Source organism: Cylas formicarius, unplaced genomic scaffold (genome assembly GCF_029955315.1).
Source record: "Cylas formicarius isolate icCylForm1 unplaced genomic scaffold, icCylForm1.1 PGA_scaffold_10__41_contigs__length_53128322, whole genome shotgun sequence".
NCBI lineage: Eukaryota > Metazoa > Arthropoda > Insecta > Coleoptera > Brentidae > Cylas > Cylas formicarius.
This window is the reverse complement of record NW_026844214.1, coordinates 12,488,084-12,505,723: the sequence shown is the minus strand read 5'-3', so window position 1 is coordinate 12,505,723 and position 17,640 is coordinate 12,488,084. Positions and strand designations below refer to the sequence as shown.

The 17,640-nt window shown below is 32.3% G+C and overlaps 1 protein-coding gene across 8 annotated transcripts in view; it reads right to left on the bottom strand.

Annotated features, from left to right (window-relative positions):
- LOC132708170 (inositol hexakisphosphate and diphosphoinositol-pentakisphosphate kinase) overlaps positions 1 to 17,640 on the bottom strand; it is a 54,489-nt gene that overhangs the window by 7,790 nt on the left and 29,059 nt on the right. For 7 of the 8 annotated variants that reach the window (XM_060680313.1, XM_060680317.1, XM_060680315.1 and 4 more), the window contains exons 16-21: positions 16,276 to 16,502; positions 13,791 to 13,966; positions 12,729 to 12,770; positions 7,265 to 8,245; positions 4,243 to 4,485; positions 2,024 to 2,144 (exon numbers count right to left, since the gene is read on the bottom strand). In XM_060680313.1, the coding sequence (XP_060536296.1) occupies positions 2,024 to 2,144; positions 4,243 to 4,485; positions 7,265 to 8,245; positions 12,729 to 12,770; positions 13,791 to 13,966; positions 16,276 to 16,502 (1,790 nt within the window). The remainder of the gene's footprint in view (positions 1 to 2,023; positions 2,145 to 4,242; positions 4,486 to 7,264; positions 8,246 to 12,728; positions 12,771 to 13,790; positions 13,967 to 16,275; positions 16,503 to 17,640) is intronic. The other variant, XM_060680318.1, reaches the window with a different exon arrangement.

Below are 17,640 nucleotides of genomic sequence, written 5' to 3'. Positions count from 1 at the left end.
GTTATTTAAAATCTCAGTTTTCTATTGTTGCCCCTTCTTCATTTATAATCAAAATTTCCTCATTTTCAACGCCCATTTTTGATCTGTTCACAGTAGTCCGACCTACAGTTACCCAGGAAGCTGTTTTCACTGAATTTTTATTTGACCTCAGACTTCAAAAAAAAGCTGCCATTCAAATTTGAAAATTAATAAAATTACCCAACTAACATTTTTCGCAACTTCAGGGTTTATTATTAGGTAAATATCAATTTATAAGGAGTTACAGGAAACCTTAGCTTTTGTAACAATGTTTATAGTTCTATAAGGAAACCTTTGGGTGTTTAAGGTGTCTAAAAACCAACACCCCTTAGCAAAAAACTAAATTATAATAATAAATACATATTTATAGAAAACTAAATACACTTCTATCAAAAACAAATAAATAAACACCAATTGTAATTTGACATTTGCGCACTAATAGTGTTCAATTGGTTTCCCGTTACTCTTAGTTTTATAGCGTTTACGATTTTTTTCTATAAATACCTTTTTGGTAACTTATAAAACTATAAGTATTCAACATCATCTTAGATTTTGCCAGAAAACACAAATTGAACTTTTATAAAAGTTTCGCCCATATAAAACTATAAGTTTTTAAAAAGCGATATTCCTAAAACTTAAAGTTATATTTCTTCAAACATATCCATCAGTTTACAAAACCTCTGGATTCTTCCTGCGTCGAACTTGCTGACGTTTCGCCAATCATCCTGTTGACATCTTCAGAGCTTAACAGAAACTGTTTCAGTTAAGGAGGAATCCAGAAGTATTGTAAATAGGTTGTGAAAATTGCTTTAAAAAAAAATCATCAGAATAATTTTAATTTTAAAAAAAAATCATGAAACATAATTGTAACTTTAAGGGTTTTACCAAAAGTATCTTTCAAAGTGCTGAAAGCAAGAGCGCTTCAATTGTAGTTAGGGTAAAACACTAAATTATTCGATATTTTTTTTTACTTAATAACACATTTTTCTAATAATTTCAAAGTAAAAATTCATTACTCTGAACTTTAGAGCAATGAAAAGCGGCGTTTTTATTTGGTATTTATAAACACTGTATCTAGATTTTATAGCGGTAACGAAAACTTCTTGCCCTTATAAAAGTTAATTATGGTTTATAAAGGCAACGGAACCTCTTACATGTGAATGGGGGTAAGTTTTATTTGGTCACCGTTACCTTTCAAAGTTTTTCTATTTAATTGTCATAGAGGTTTTACAAGAGTAACGAAAACGTTTCGCCAACAATTGATAGGTATAAAATAGTAATCTGTAAGAGCAATCGAAATGTAACATTTACCATTATAACACAAAAAATGTTACTTGGGTGCATAACTATTTATTTACTTACTGACAAGTTAAATAGAGTTTTTCTTTCTAATTCTAATATATTAATGTAAGCTGTTTATTAAATTCATGGCCTATTGCTTATTGAGCCTAAATATTTGAATAAACGCTGTGGAATACCAAACGGATCCATTTGATCCGTTTGGTATTCCATCTAACGTTTCTTTGGCAATCTCATAAAAATAAAATAAATAAAATTTTACCTATTTAAATCTGTAGTGATTTTTGACATTTCGGTAAGACAAAACTAGCATGCAGGATCGCAACAACTGTGTAAAGTTACAGATAATCTTACAGGGGTATGCAGAATGGACCTCTAATTTTGCGTTACTTATGGTTTTACAAATGTTAAATTTAGATTAAGAAACAGAAAGTATCTCACTGATTCGACGAAAAAATATTTATTTAAGTTATTACCACGGTTTGTACAAACTTCCCTATCAATAATTTTTAAAAACTACCAAATTAGAGCTTCACAGGGAACGCTCGAAATTGTCTTGCGTTCTTCCCCTTCCAGAAGAGTGGATCAAAACCCCAATAATGTTTTTTGTGCGTCAAATACAGTGCGAAATTAAATAAACAAAACATGAACTAATAAGCAAAGTTCGAGGGATATTATATTTTTTTAATGGCCGGTTTTTCTATACCCGTCAGTACTTATGATGCTCGACGACATTTCGCTACTTTCTTTGGAATTTGGATCCGACAGACCGGGCGACGAGGGTCCGCTACTCGATACGAAACTTGGCGGACCACTCCAGCCGATACCTAAAAAAAAAGTTTTGAAAATACGATAAAACAAGCTTAAGCACATAAATAATAAAATGGTTTACAAAACTTCTTTAAATAACAGAAATAACGAATGTAATATACAGAAATTTATGAAATTTAGTATACGGGGGTTTCCAATTAGGTTCAATGGTTTTTACAAAACGTGTTAAAGTTTCAATAATCATCCTGTTGACTTTTTCATAGCTTGACTGAAACTCGCTCGCATTTTGTAAGTTTGTAAGTTTTGTAAAAAGTAATACAGTAGCCTGTGGAAGTTTATTTCAATGGTGATATAGGTGATGTTGGCATATTTATAGTTATTGGTAAATTTAAATAACAATAAAATCTATTTAAAAACAACGAAAAAGATTCTTATTTTAATAAATGTTTAAACTGGCATCCGGGCTACAAATTCCTGTACGATGTTTTGGAGAGCATTCATTTGGTGTTTGAGCTCGAATTTCGACTCTAAGCTAAGGTGTTGGTTTGGTAGCTTAGGAAAAAAACATAAATGTGGCAAAGTCGCATAACTCAACACTTGGTCCAGCCTAATTAAAAACCCCCATATACTAAATTTCGTAAATTTACCCTTAATAATTCCAACTATATATTTAACTAACTAACCCCGTATGAGCTCGACTTTTATTTGCAAATTTGTACATTTGTGTAAAAAGAGATGTCATAGAAATATAACATTCTAATATTTAGCATATTATAATTATACAGCTAATACTTCGAAAAATGTGTGAAGGAAAAAGAACTGCACGATATATGAGAACATATTTAGCGCAAAAGTTAGGTTACATTATAATAACAGGTCACAGCCAGAACATCATTCTTTTAAGTTGGTTACTTAACCAACAATACTTTGTTAATTGCATCCGACCACCTGTTATATATCCCCAGACCAGCAACCTCAATGCTATTATTGGCTTTTCTTACTCTCTTTTGTAGCATCCTAAAGTCTTGCCGAAATACCAAATACTATGAATTTTTGTTTTTGACTATATGGGTACAGAGATTCACGATATACAAGGTTATTGACGTTATACGGCACGGAATATTGTGGGCAAAGTACAAAGTTTTCAAATAGTTTTTTTATTGCGATCTTTAAAGTGCAAGTATCAAATTTGTCATTTTTCAATAACTTTTGTGACACTTAAACTTTAGTTTTTTTTAAATAACATGTTGAAACAAATGTAACCTAATTTTAATTTCGCAAATATATAAAAAGTGTTTAAACAGACCTGACATTTAGAAATGATAGATAATTTATTCAGGTAGTCAATTAGATCTGCTTTAGGTGTAAAGCCTCCTTAATTAGATGGACTGTGAATTTAGATATTTTATGACTGCATTTATCACTTTCTCTGGTACTTTATTAAGACTGCACATTGGTACATTCTATTATTAAGAGTAAAAGTTAGAATTTGTGGCATATTTAAATACTAATGGTGCAACAACTAGATAGGTTTTATAAACAATAACATCTTATGTTATGTTATGAAAATGAAAAAAAACATGTACTCACAATTTTCGAAATATTCTTTTCTTGAAAGTATTGCTAACTTTAGACATTTGTCGGATTAGAGTGTTGTATGCAGTTTTCATATTTTCTGGTGCGGGGTTGTATGTATCCTCATAAAAAAGACAAGTGGTGTTAAGTAAAATCAAGTGAAAATTGCTATTAGGTTAGGATACATGTTAGGCCACCCCGAATAAGACGAGTTTTTTTTGTGATTGGGATATAAAATGTGGTCTATTGGTATACCCTGCTGTAATTTTTTCTGATATACCCAATTGGGCATCAGTCTGCGGAAAGTGTCATTTTGTGGTCTTGAATGTATCCGTATTGTTTTTGAAAAAGTGTACCCACAAACTAAACGTTTGGTAAACTTTTTAAGCCACTCATTTAATGATCATCACACCACACTTATAATATACCATTTACGATTTTTTAGTCAAATTTTAAATATTAGTTTTTAGCCAAACTGTATCTATTAATCAACCCCAAACTTTGAAGCTCATTAATGTTTTGAAAATGTTTCGTGTTTACAATTTCTGTGAGATATATATTTAAATAAAGGTTACTTACTGTTACAAGGTGATTGTAGTTTTTGGGATTCGCATCGCAAAGATGACAAAGCATATCCCGTTGAACTGCTCGTAGGTGTAGGCAACGGCGTTGACGGATTTTTCGGCGGTGTCGACGAAGGAGTACGATACAGTGGAGTGGTGGTCATACGATCCAAAAACATGTCTATCTGCTTTAGCGAAAGAGCGTTGTGTAACGTCTCCAAGGGTCTAATTGGTGGAACGCCACCAAAACCTTCAATTGCTAAAAGTTTTTTAAATAGGAATTTGCAGAAAGGGTTTTCATGTGAATACTGTACGCATAGTGTACGCAGTAAGCACTTTTTAAATTGTTAAATAAATCCGGCTTAAAAGTCGCCTTCCAATCTGTTAAAATGTTTGTTCAAATAAATTAACAATAACACGCGTTGCACACTTTTAACAAAAAAAAAATATTACGCATAAACCAAAATTGCACTACTTAAAATATACTTATCCACATTAGCTTAATGTAGAACTAAATATGTGGGTTTATATAGTGTTTAATTTTATTTTCTAAATAACCTATAATCTAATTTCGTCTAGGTTATCTAGCGAGTCTGAGGATAGGTTGAAACAATAGCGAAATAATTTAATTTTAATTTACTAACTTAAAATATATGAAGGGCGGTCTTTTATTATGGGATAAAGGTATCAAAATATTTTAAAAATATTTAAAAAATAAAGTTAAAATATTATTATTGTTAAATTATTGATAAAATAAAAATGGAGCGTTTGAAATTACAAAGCTTTTAAAGATTTTTTATTCAAAGTTTTAAGGTTTATTTTTGGCCCACCTGTTTCTGTTTATCAATCTCAAACAAGCCTTTCAGAAAATATATTTCGACTTGTACAAATCACTTTTGAGAAAAAATTCGAAATATGTAGTATAGGTTATTAATTTCGAGAAATTCAAAACCACCTTATTATTAAAAGTGTTCCATTTAAAATAAAAAAGTTATTGCTTCTCCACGAAAATGTAGCAATATAACAGTTTAAAAATGAATCTAAACAACTCTTATTTTTAGAGCAAATTAGTCGTCTCTTGGCGCTTATCACCGTTTGTTTCGTTAGTACGACACTGGAAAAAACGGCTCAAATCGAAAAATTTGCGAGAACAAAATTCTCAGAAAAACAAACAGCGAAAAGTGGATAAACCAGGGAAAATAATCACAACATAATATATCTCAATGTATACTACTATTTAAAATCATATAACTACTAGATATACAGTGACCGCAATAATTTTTGAAGCGATAAAGGAAAAAAATATTGAGATGGATTATTTAATATGAGCATCATAAGCGGTCATTTGAAACCTCGTTTTCAGTCAACACAAGTATGAGTCATCACATTAAGGTAGCGATATATCGGTTGCATATCGTTTATAACATCAGATGTAGGTGAGAGATTAAAAAATCCAAATATGTAGAATACGTAAAAATGGTCTAACAATTCATACAGCGGTGGCGTAGTTGTATTTTGAAAATTTTATTTTATTTTTCTAAATAAATCATGGTTTTGGACGAGGATATGAAAACATTTTCAGAGTTGTCAAAAAACTTATAGGCATGAGGACATATTCAAAATGATTGTTGGTTGCAGAACAAGAGTATGGTAACCTAGTTTGGCTCGAAACTTAATAAATAAATAAATTAATTTGCTCCTTTTTTCCAGGTAGTTGTTCTGAAACTGGACTTATATTAGTTGGTACTTTTTCTATCCCGTTTTATTAGAACATGTAATTTTGGTAATTTCATGTCAAGCTGACTCAAAAGTTAAAATTCTGTTATACAAAAAAATTTACTCGACATAAAATAAATATATGTTTATAAATAATATATGTTTATAAATAAATAAATATATGTTTATATAAATAATAAATGGTGAGAATGAGAAAATTGTCATTTTTGGTCATTTCTTATAATTCCCCTTACAGTTCCGAACACAGCAAAAAATATTATATACCCGGTACAGTTTGACGTCACTTGTTCATATGGTCAATACACATGTATTAATCGTTTGCACTCAAAATAAAATGAAATTGTTGCGTTACAACCAAAAACATTAGACATCTTACCTCGCAATGTTTCCAATTGTTGGCGAATGCGCTAGAATAATTATTTTTACTAATTTTAACCCAGTCAGCAATAAAAATTATACTTTGTAAATTTTAGAAATTTATCAGTTACATAATAATTAAGACTACCTAAAAATTTCTACGGTACAGTTATTGTTATTGACATAAAGAGGTATCATGAAAAATAAAATGATGAGGGTTCTTTGTTTGTTTGAGAAAGAATTAATTATCAGATTTACAATACCTTTCAAAATTTACAAACTGTACTCATTAATTGTAAAATAGTTTGAAATTACTACAAATTTACAATTCCGGCGCATTCGCCAAAAGGACAAAAAAAATTCCCGAATTGGCATACAACAAAATAGTTCGTTCGTTGTCGATTTTGTTTAAATCGCTTGCACAAGTTTGTTCTGTTTTTCGTAAACCATGTTTGTAGTATTGAATTGAGGATATCGTTGTGCAAGGTTAACAATGTCCATTCAAAGTTCTCCATTTTTGTTATCATATTAAAATGTTCAAAAGAATTGCACGTTTAAAAAAATCCAGGAGTGGAAAATTTGGTTAGTGTTTATTGTATAGTGAAAAAACTGTCTACAATACGATTTGAACCTAGCAGTCTACTGCCTGAAAAAGCGACTTTTTCATTTTGTCATCTATCAAAAGACCTAGCGGCGTTCAATAAATTTCAATTTAGATGTATCATTTTTAAGGCAGTATTTTCTCTAAATATGCTCAGATCTCGTTAAATATTCTGGAAAAATGAGTTAAGTATTTGGTGACCGCCGTCTAGAAGGAAAATGGCGCAAAGTGCAAGTAAGGTGGTGAAATTTACAGGCACACGCCAAGGCCACTACATTATCTAATAGCTGTATGTTTAAAATACTTAATGTTCGAAAGGAAGGTAGTTTCGTCCGATACTGACCTGACGCGCTCCCCGTATTCGAAATGATATCACGGAGATTGGGAGCGCTGGAACTTCCCGAAATCACCGCCGTCGAGAACAGGCTGTTCGTGCTGCTCCCTACGAGTTTCTTTAAGCCGGCCGGGCCGCCGCAACTGAATCCCAACATCTTAAAGTAGCTCATCTGCCCGGCAATACTGTGACGATGGCGTTTGACGGTCTGGCCGCACTCTGAACAGGACACGCAAGGGTTGGTGGCGACACGAGGAGGATCGGTGGGGTGCGAGAACGACCGTGCCGCACGTCTCGACGATGTGAAAAAGGACAAGAGGTTCGCGGGGCGACGGGGGACGCAAAGCACACATGAAACGTCGGGATCGTGCTCGGGATAAAAGCTATAAGGTATGCGGGATACTTCGGCGGGCGAGAGTCTGTTGGGCTCGCGTTTAAGGCTGTCGTTATATTTTTCCATGAGGAAACGTTTGCTCGCGCAGTTAATCCACTCATTTTCAAGAATGTTAGGGTCGGAAAAGGAACGCCGAAACAAAACGGATCTTTTATCGCCATCGCAATCTTTGATGTCGGTGTCAAAATTAGCTTCCAGGGAAACGTTGTCGTTTTGACTGTCTTGTTTCAGCAGTTTGCAAGACCTGCTTTTGAATTTAATGGCCGACAAAGGTAGTTCATTCGTGCTATTTTTCTCGCAAGAATGTTTAAATTCGAGTTCCGAAGTGAAAATCGCCAAGTTTAGTTCTGTCAAGGGTAACTCGTTTGTGGCGCTGAGAGGTCTGGAAAGCGACACGTGGTCATTTTCGTTTGACTCGATTTCGTTCGATGAATCGATATCGAGCGACCCAGATATGGGAGTCAAATTCTCCTTAATCGATCGAAAATAATACTTCTTCGAGTTTAAAATATTGAAATTTTGCGGATTAACTGTTTGAACGGGTAGGGTTTTGGGAGGGTTAATGGAAATCTGACAAAGATCGGTATCGATTAGTGCTGCGTGCGTCGTAGAACATAATAGAACGCAAGTGCGTTAACACGAGGAGAGCCAAGCGAGGTCGGAGGAAAAAGAAAAAGAAGAAAAAAGTCAGTAAAACGTTCTACCATCACCAACATATTCTAAAGCACATCAACGATATTTTCCGAAATTTAAAATTTGCAAAAACGAACCCGCCCATCTTAAAATTGTTTTTTTTTATATAAAGCAAAACACTTCCCCAAACTAAAAGGCCTATTAGGAGTATTTCGAGAATCGAAAACGATAGGCGTTTAAAAATTATTTTTTAAAATATTTGGGACATTGGGGCATTGCCACATCTACTCGAGGCACACACATACACACCTTATTTTTTTTTAATGGAATGCGCTGTATATTATTCTATTTTTGCATTCTACGAAAAATTACGAAAACTTCTGTGTAACATTGGAGCTAAAAAATTTTTTTTTTTGAAAATTTCGCGAAAAGAATTTTTGTTAAAAATCTGAAATTTCATTTATGACTTAACAATAGTCTGCTGTATCATATTATGGAATAAAATGTAAGTAAGTAAATAAATATGATTTGTCCGCGCAAAAATTACTCGAGACAGGACCAAAAGAATTTAACTGACCGTACCTCGCTTTTGGTCTTCCTTCCGGAGTGGCCGGCCCGTGCTGCATCCTCTGTGCTTCGGGTGGCGAGGAAATTTGTTGATCACCACGCGTATGACCTGATGCGTTCAACGGCACTTTTTGAAAAACACTATGAGAGCGACCGATTCACCGTGATTTTTAGTGGTGCATGCGCCTAACAGCGCTAGCGGGTACAGCTGGCCAGCTCAAGACTTTAATACCGCGAAGACAAGTAAAAGAATAACTTCTTGGTGCTGTACTCGCGGCCAATAAATACGTTATAGGTTTATATATAAAAATTCATAAAAATCCGAAGAAATAATAAAATGAAAACTAAACAAAATATATACTCTCTCTATTTTATTGCGGCAATAAAAAGAACGATTCATTCTTGATCTAAAAGTATCATAACATACTATATACTTTTTACAAAACTTCTGGATTTCTCCTGCGTCGGTTATTGTTGAGTCGAACTTGCTGACGAGAAGTTTTGTAAAAAGTATTACAGTAGCTTGTGGAAGTTTCTTTGAAAAATTAACATACCATATACTTAGTTTAAAGAGTTTTTAACAGTATCTTGACGATTCGCTTGGACAGTTGAATAAGATAGTATTTATTAAATAATTCATATTATTATATAAATAATGTTATTTAAATACGGCAAAAATAATATTTATTTATTTATTTATTTCATATCCAATGTCTAGTGCAGTAAGATGCACCATGCACCAACTTCAATAAGCTCTATCCAAATCAGAGGACGTGATAAGTTTTAAAAACTATAATCAACCATAAATTTTATTCATATCCTCAGGCGCCAATACAAATGAAATGCATAATTATTAATTACATTAAAAATTATTCGAACCGACGAGGGAAAAAACGAAATGTTTAACAGATGAAACTCACACTTTTGAGCTACAGAAACCCCTATTCACTTTGTTATATTAATAAATCGTTGTTTGACTATAAATTCGCGAAATCAAAATTAATAAATGGTTCTTTTTATTGCCCCAATAAGATACAGAAGGTGCCATTTTAATTTTAAGTTTCATTTACATTTATATGTTTGGCAAAAGGAACCCAATTTTGATAAGACGTAAACAAAATTTCAACTTTTTATCTAAAAACACATTAGGAATTTTCGTGTTCCAATTTAAAAAAATGAAGTTGGTCTGTGGTTTGAGTAGCAATACTGCAATGTCCCAATTTTTAAAAGCCTATATTAAGCCATTCTCCATATGCTTCTAACAATAGACCAGCAAGTTTGAATAACCATGTATATAAATATTGAAACAATACACCGAGAATTCCACTAAAAACCTAGAGAATAATTTTTTGTTGTCTATCAATCAGTTCCACGCTGTTAATTATTTAATTTTTAAATTATTAAACTCGCTTACACGTTACACTATTGAATAGGCTATTAGTTTCAGTGTAATGTAGCACTAGCATTGAAGATAAAATTGATATAAATAATTTTCAACAAGAAGGGAAAAAACATGCCTTGTTTTTATGAAAAACTCAATGATGTATAAAGTGTCTGATTTCAGAAATTTTAATTTGAATTTTATTAATTCACAATTTAAACTACAGTAAGTAATTTATAAGACTAGTAGCACATCCAAATAAACAGTTAAAAAGTAAACAAGATAAATAATTTATTTACAATAACTCGACTATTTTAAAACTCGAGAGGAGTAGACTTACTCAAGCAGAGCGACTGAAATTCTCGGATCAACTCCAAAGACATAAAAAAGATCACCGGCACGGAAAACGGAGCACTTCCACACATTTTATCCACAAAAAAGAAATTTAATGTTTCGTGATATTTTATTTTTCTAATAACTTAACACAAACAAAAAACAACAATCGACCGCTTTCTTGAAAGGAAAACTGAGTTTCAATAAAAATGTAGTAAAATAAAAAACTGCACAAAGGACCCCTCACTTTTCAAATGCAAAATGGCTTTCGGCTAATTTAAAAAAAAATTAACATGTTCTTGACCTTCTAAACAAAAGTCTTCATGCGTTACCAGTAATCATGAAACGCTGGGATGAAAATGAATGAAGGGACATTTTGTTTACTAATGAGTCGAGATTAAGCCTGCAGATGGTCGTGAGAAGATATGGTGAAGACCACAATTTGCAGAGTATACCTTCGATCATAGGGTAGGCTATCATGGAAGTTTATTTATGGTGTGGGCTGGAATTTATCTGGAGACACACACAGAGTTGTACATCTTTCCAAGAGGATTTTTGACCGTTTTCAGGTACATTGAAGAAATTCTGGAAGATTTTGTTTTAAGTTTTAAAGGAGAGGTGCATGAGAATACCAGACCCCACTTTGCAAGCATTAATTAACAATACTGCTGCTTTGGAGTGGTCAGCGTTTAATACAGATGGGCGAAGAATACGAAGTCGTTCTTCTTTAAGTTTACTTGAATTGCAAGAAGCCTTATTATAGGAAGGGAACCTTATTCTTTACACCCGAAATCTGATCAATTATTGGGGCATTTAGATGGAATATCCGCTATTAGAAATGCACTCTTTCGGTTCTTGTTAGCAATACGCTTTTAATTTTCATTAATTTAAAGGTCATATTAGCACAACATAAACTTGTATTTTTTCGTACTCTTGTAACAAGATATAATATAAGATATAAGATATAACAACAAAATATCACAAAACATTAAATTTATCTTTTTATATATAAAATGAACAATTACTCAGTTTTTAGTTTAGATGAATTAAAAATTAAGTGCAAAAAATTGAATAATTTATAAAATCGGAATAAATCACACCAAAACATGCACAAAGCAAAGCGTTTGAGGGATTTTCGCAAAATAAGAAAGTACCGGTCATTCGATATCTTGCGATAAGGGTGAACGTGTAAGTAAAGGATAAAATACGCAACCCAGTGCTGCAAGAAGATACGTTAAGTTCTAGGCGGTAGGGCAAGAATTTAACGTACCTTCCGGTAAAAATATAAAAACACCAAACGCACGGTTTTACCAAACAGATGAGTTATTTTACAACTTGATTTTTCTCATGCTAAGCGAAGCCTTCTGTAATTCATTTCTAATTATATGCCTGAGACAAATGGCATCCAAAAAATTTATCACTTCCGGTTTTGCGAAAAACCACATAACACATACCAGAAGCGTAAATTGACAAAATCATAACGGTTTTTATAAAACGCATTTCAAAAGTGTACCTTATATTAGTTTTCAGTTATATCAACTGTTTAGCTTATAAGTTATTCTCGCTTTATAAATTGCGTATACTTAACATATACATTTTTAAATTACTGGATCCTCGACTTACTTTGCTTATACTAATATTGCGTAACATGGTACATGATCATGGGTGTCGTTAAAATAGACTTTTTCAATGCCGCTTTTTAAAATTTATGTCGGAATTTATGTGAAGCAAAAAAAAAATACTTCGCTTCCGCGAAAGACAAAATCAAGTTGTTTTATGGAAAATCCTGAAATTAAAACTTAAAAAAACAGGCATAAAAACTGGTACAATAAATGTGTGTAATAGTACGTATAATTATAGAAGCTGCAAAAAAGGGTTACAAATATTCAGCAGAAATCTAAATTAGCTGGGGCAGTTGCAACACAGTGAAGGCTACCGAATAAATAGTTTAGTTATTGTTCAAAATATTTTATACGTATCTAAATTCATTTTATAGGTCAAGTAGTACATATTAATATATATCAGATATGATCCTTAATCTGGTTAATACGATTTTAGGAGAGATGGTAGCTTTACTATGTATGTATGTGGTGGTTAAAAAACTGAAATCAGCACAAAAAGATCGATCAAGTGTCAAACATATAAGTAACCACTTAAATTCATACCTGAGCTGTTAACTGCGTCCAGACTTTGATGTAATTTTTCATCTGCCCAGAATGAGAGAATATAATTCAATTAAATTTAAATCAAATAAACTTGGCATCAACATTAACGCACCACTAGAGTTTGGGTCAACTTCAAAGTTAATTTTCTCGCGAACTGGTCTTCAGGAAATGGTATTATGAAAAGCAATTTTATTTAAATTGTTTGTCACGTTCTGTGGAAATTCTCGTCACCATTGTTACGTGTCTGTCTAAATGATCCCATAGCCCCATCTATCCCAATTATTAAATGAAGTGTGCAAATCCAGACGTTAACCTAATTATGGGATCAAATGGGTAGATAGTCAGTCTCCTTGGATGAAGTAGAAAACATTATCAGTTAAATATGGACTAATATCGATTAGGCACAAATTAAACATATGGATCAAAGTACGAGTCGCCTATGTCAATTGGTAATTGTTACGTTTGAAACTGAACTCCGCATTTCACTTAATGAGTGAGATAAAGACAAGAATTTAAAAAATGCTGAGAGATGATAGAGCTATGTACTGACTTACAGAGACGCCTAATACTATTGACAGGAATTTCCACAGAAAGTGACAAACATTGAGTGTAAAATTGTTTTTTCTTAAAAACTCTGTACAAGCCTAACTTAAAATTAAAATGTTTGTTAACATACAATTAAAAAATATCTAAATCGAGTGGGCAGGAAGGGAGTAGACGGCTGGGGAGAAAAGTAACTTTGAAATGACCCAAATTTTATTGGTGCACTAAAAAAAGACAAGTTTGAGTATTGACAATTAGAAGACAGATAAATAAAATAAACAAAAATTTCTTGAATATCTGTGCAAATGTATGACCAGAGGAGGATCAACAGCTACTAACCACGATAAATCAGTATCATCAAGTGTTCGTACGTTTCGTTTGAATAACTATACAACATACATTTATACGGTTATTCATTTTTGTCTTTTGGCACGTTAATGATCATTAAAGGAATAAATAACAACAATGGTCAGAATAGCGCAGTGATAAAAAGCAATAATCATTTAAACAATCACTTACCTTTTCCGCTCTTCTGGGGACTTTTATGGTCGTAGCTCCTCGATCTCGGTTCGGAATCTGGGCTTGGTTTTCGATTTCCGAAGTTTCGGGCTTGTTGCGTGGCTTGGTTGGCCAATTCCTCAGTTAAACACTTTGCCAAATGAAAAGCTTCGTGACCACTGACAGTGTGGGCACTTCTAAACAAAACTTTTCAGTATTCGTCTGTGCAACTATACAAGATTGATTTTACAAACTGAACAGCTTAAAACTTCAGTGTTTTAAAAAGACTAAATATGAATCAATTAAAATTAAATGGGTGTCAGATTTAAATATTATAGAAAGTAGATTAAATTTTTTCTTAACTAAATCAAAGGTATGATGATCAATATAAAGATAGGTATAAAAATGAAAAACCGGGGAATGACAGTATAACACATGATATGAAGACCGATTAAAAAAATCGGATAACAAGTCTAATTTTAAAATTTTATTGTATAAAGAAATAAAGGAAAAAACCAAAATCCCCGAAATGAAATATAAGATTTTTTTAAATTATGGTTGTACCAGATTTTTTGAGTAAATTGGATCATATTCCTTTTAGTTGTTATATTAGACAAAATGTAAATACAATGTTTCTAAAACTGGCCAGTGCAGAAGAAATTGTTGCGGTATTCATGATAATAATAATAACAATAAAACAAATGAAATAATGTCGACAACAACATTAATACATTTTTAGGAGAGACCGCACGAAAAATATCAACTAGGTTCAAAGAACATGAAGGAGCCTTAAGACTAAGACAAATAAACTCATCAGCAGTTGCCGAACACAATCACGAAACCGGACATAAAGTTTTATCCGATAAAACTAAAATTCTTGCATGTAATCCATTCAATTCAATTTAAAATCAACGAAAAATCCGAGAGTCTATAGAAATCTATAAGCAACCTAACAATTTTAACCGCGAAAGGTTGTTTATGCCCCTCATTTAGCTCCGCCCCCCCTCAAACAACATAAAAGCAGGTACAGAGTAAAATGCGAGCCAGTTTCAGTCAAGTCAACAAACAGGATGATTGGCGAAACGTTAGCTAGTTCGACTCAACAAAAACCAACGCAGGAGGAATCCAGAAGTTTTATAAAAACTATGTAGTAGCCTGTGGAAGTTTCTTTGAAAAATTAACATTAATACATACAATTAACCTAAGCATTCTTTAAGTGATTATGGTTCGTCAGTAACATTTCCTTGACAGCTTTCTTAAAGTTTCTGATTGCATTAAAAACATTTCACAGAATTTTTGTAGATGGTTGTACATTCTAATGCATTTATAATAAGGCCCTTTCTTTTACTGTTATTAACTATTAGTTTGTTTTGCCTAACCCATAAATTTGTTTCATGAAATACATTTGTGGTTTTCTTTGTAACCACAGATATGTTTTCTCCTGGTACTAATATGTTAGTGTCGGCCGCAAAGTTGGTGAATAAAATTGGTCTAGTATAGTACCCTGCGTTATCTCTATCCTCATTTCAAAAATTTCCGATTTCATAGCTTTGCTTTCATTTTTGACAATTACATGCAGCTTTGTATTGGAAAAATATGATTTTATCCACTTGGATGATTTACCTCTAATACTATATCTATCCATTAAATGCAACAAAATTTCATGGTCTAGGCAATCAAACGCCTTACTTAAGTCTACAAATAAACCTACGGCTAATTTTTTTCTCATTCATCAATCATTCTCAAATCAAATCACTTCAGTATATTAAAAAATGGCGGTGCTATTTGTCAAGGAAACTTGCACAGACTATTTAGAACCCTATACTTCGCCAGTTTTAATTGTTTTTAAAATTGCCATCATGTTTTGGGGAAGCCACAACTTAAGAAGAAACATTTTTAATATACAAAAAAGGGTAACTAGAATTATTATGAAAATGAAGTATTTACAGTTGCAGATACAAATTTAAAATATTAGGTATAATGGCAGTCCATGAGTGTTTAGTGTTTCTTAACATGGCTATGGTGGAAGCTCCACAGATGTCGACTATGTAGCTGTTCAGACTTGTATTAACCAAGAAATTATCCCATTAAATGTGTACCAAATTGTTTAATGCTGCCTGAATAACTCTACAAAATATTATTTCACAGAAACAATGTAAACTACAATTAAAAAATTGTTAATAGATTTAGATAGATAAATAGATAGATATATAGATTTGACGTTATTTCATTTCGTGTTTTGTTACTGAAAAAATAATCATATTTTTTAAATTCAATTTATCGACAACCGTCGTAGGAGGAATCCAAAAGCTTTGTAAATAGTATCAAAGTCGCCTGTGAAAGTTTCTTTGAGAAATTAATTTACGTTTGAAAAAAGGAAACAGATCTTAGAATATTGATTTTTCTAGTGTCCAATTGCTATTAATGGATTTCATTTATGTTCTCTAAATGCATACAAAAAAATTATGGGCGATGTGCAAATACTATAATGAAATCACGCACTTACCCTATAGGAATAGGTGAACTTGTTTTCAACTGTCTTTTGTTAATTGCGAGAAACGTAGTAGAAATTTCGGGAGATGTTTCAGGAGAAATGTAGGTGGGGGAATCTATAGCCTTTGGTGAATCTATTACGAGCCTTTCGTCTTCAAACGTGGAGTTTTCTACTTCCTCTTCTATTCTAGGTTGCCCCTTGCCGTCCTCGGGTGTTGCCGTTGAAGAAGTATTTTGACTCTTAAAAAAATTATTTATCAATTATTGAAACGAATTTTACATAATATGCAACATCTTGCTTTTCAAGACGATCTCGAACTAGTTCTGAGCGCTATTAGACGAGTTTGAGGTTACAATGTATCCTCATGAGAAGCTACATGAACTAGTTCAAAAAGTTCAGGTTTTTATTGCAACATCAATGATTATTTGTACGGTTACTTATAGCCTGTAGAAATAGTATTATAATATATTACAATATTTTACTTTCAAAGCATAACCACAAGTTCTAGTATTACGATATTTGACATAGGCATAGACATAGGTTTAAACCTAAAATTAATTAGTTTATCAAATTATCAATTTAATTAAAATAAGAAAATTAAAAAAAATATTACATAAAAACTAATCATACTTTTAGGGACAATATTATTTCTGTGAATATTAGCTCGTATTTGTTAGTTATGGTTGATTGGTTCTTAGATTTTTTAACTAACTAAAACTAACAATGCAAATATACTATACTATATTGTAATCCGGCTGTACTTATCCCCATGGAAGAATGGCATGTCATAGAAGCGGTTCAACTAATGTTTTATAAATGAGTTTTAAAAAATATATTTTTTTTGTTTTGGAAAAACCTTCTGGTAGTGCAATAAAAATGCTATTGTTGTCAAATATAATTACCCCATTTTAAGTTTTTATCAATTAATACGCCCACGCCATCCAGAATTCGCTTAGCGAGCTCCATGATTACTTCATTAGTGTACTCATACCATGAGTAAAACCAAATTGACGGCTGTAGAATAGTTACTAATAAGAAAATTGAAGCTTAAAAACTTTAAGATTTTTATAGTAATTTTATCCTTTCCCAGACACAATTGTTATTTATAGTATTTATGTGTTCTATTATCTCCTTTACCGTAACTGAAGTTAAAAACATTCATCGTACATTAATCGTCATTATTACAGGAGCGCTGGGCCAACTCTATTTTGGCAGCCATTCTTTCTCTTATGTTGATAAAATATTCATTAGTCATATTCTTATTATCCACTTCTCTTTTATTACTTATTAAAATATAAAATTAACAATGTCAACTAGATGAATAATTTATGTTGACTCCAACATAAGATGCTGATGGGTACAGCGACGTGTATGGAG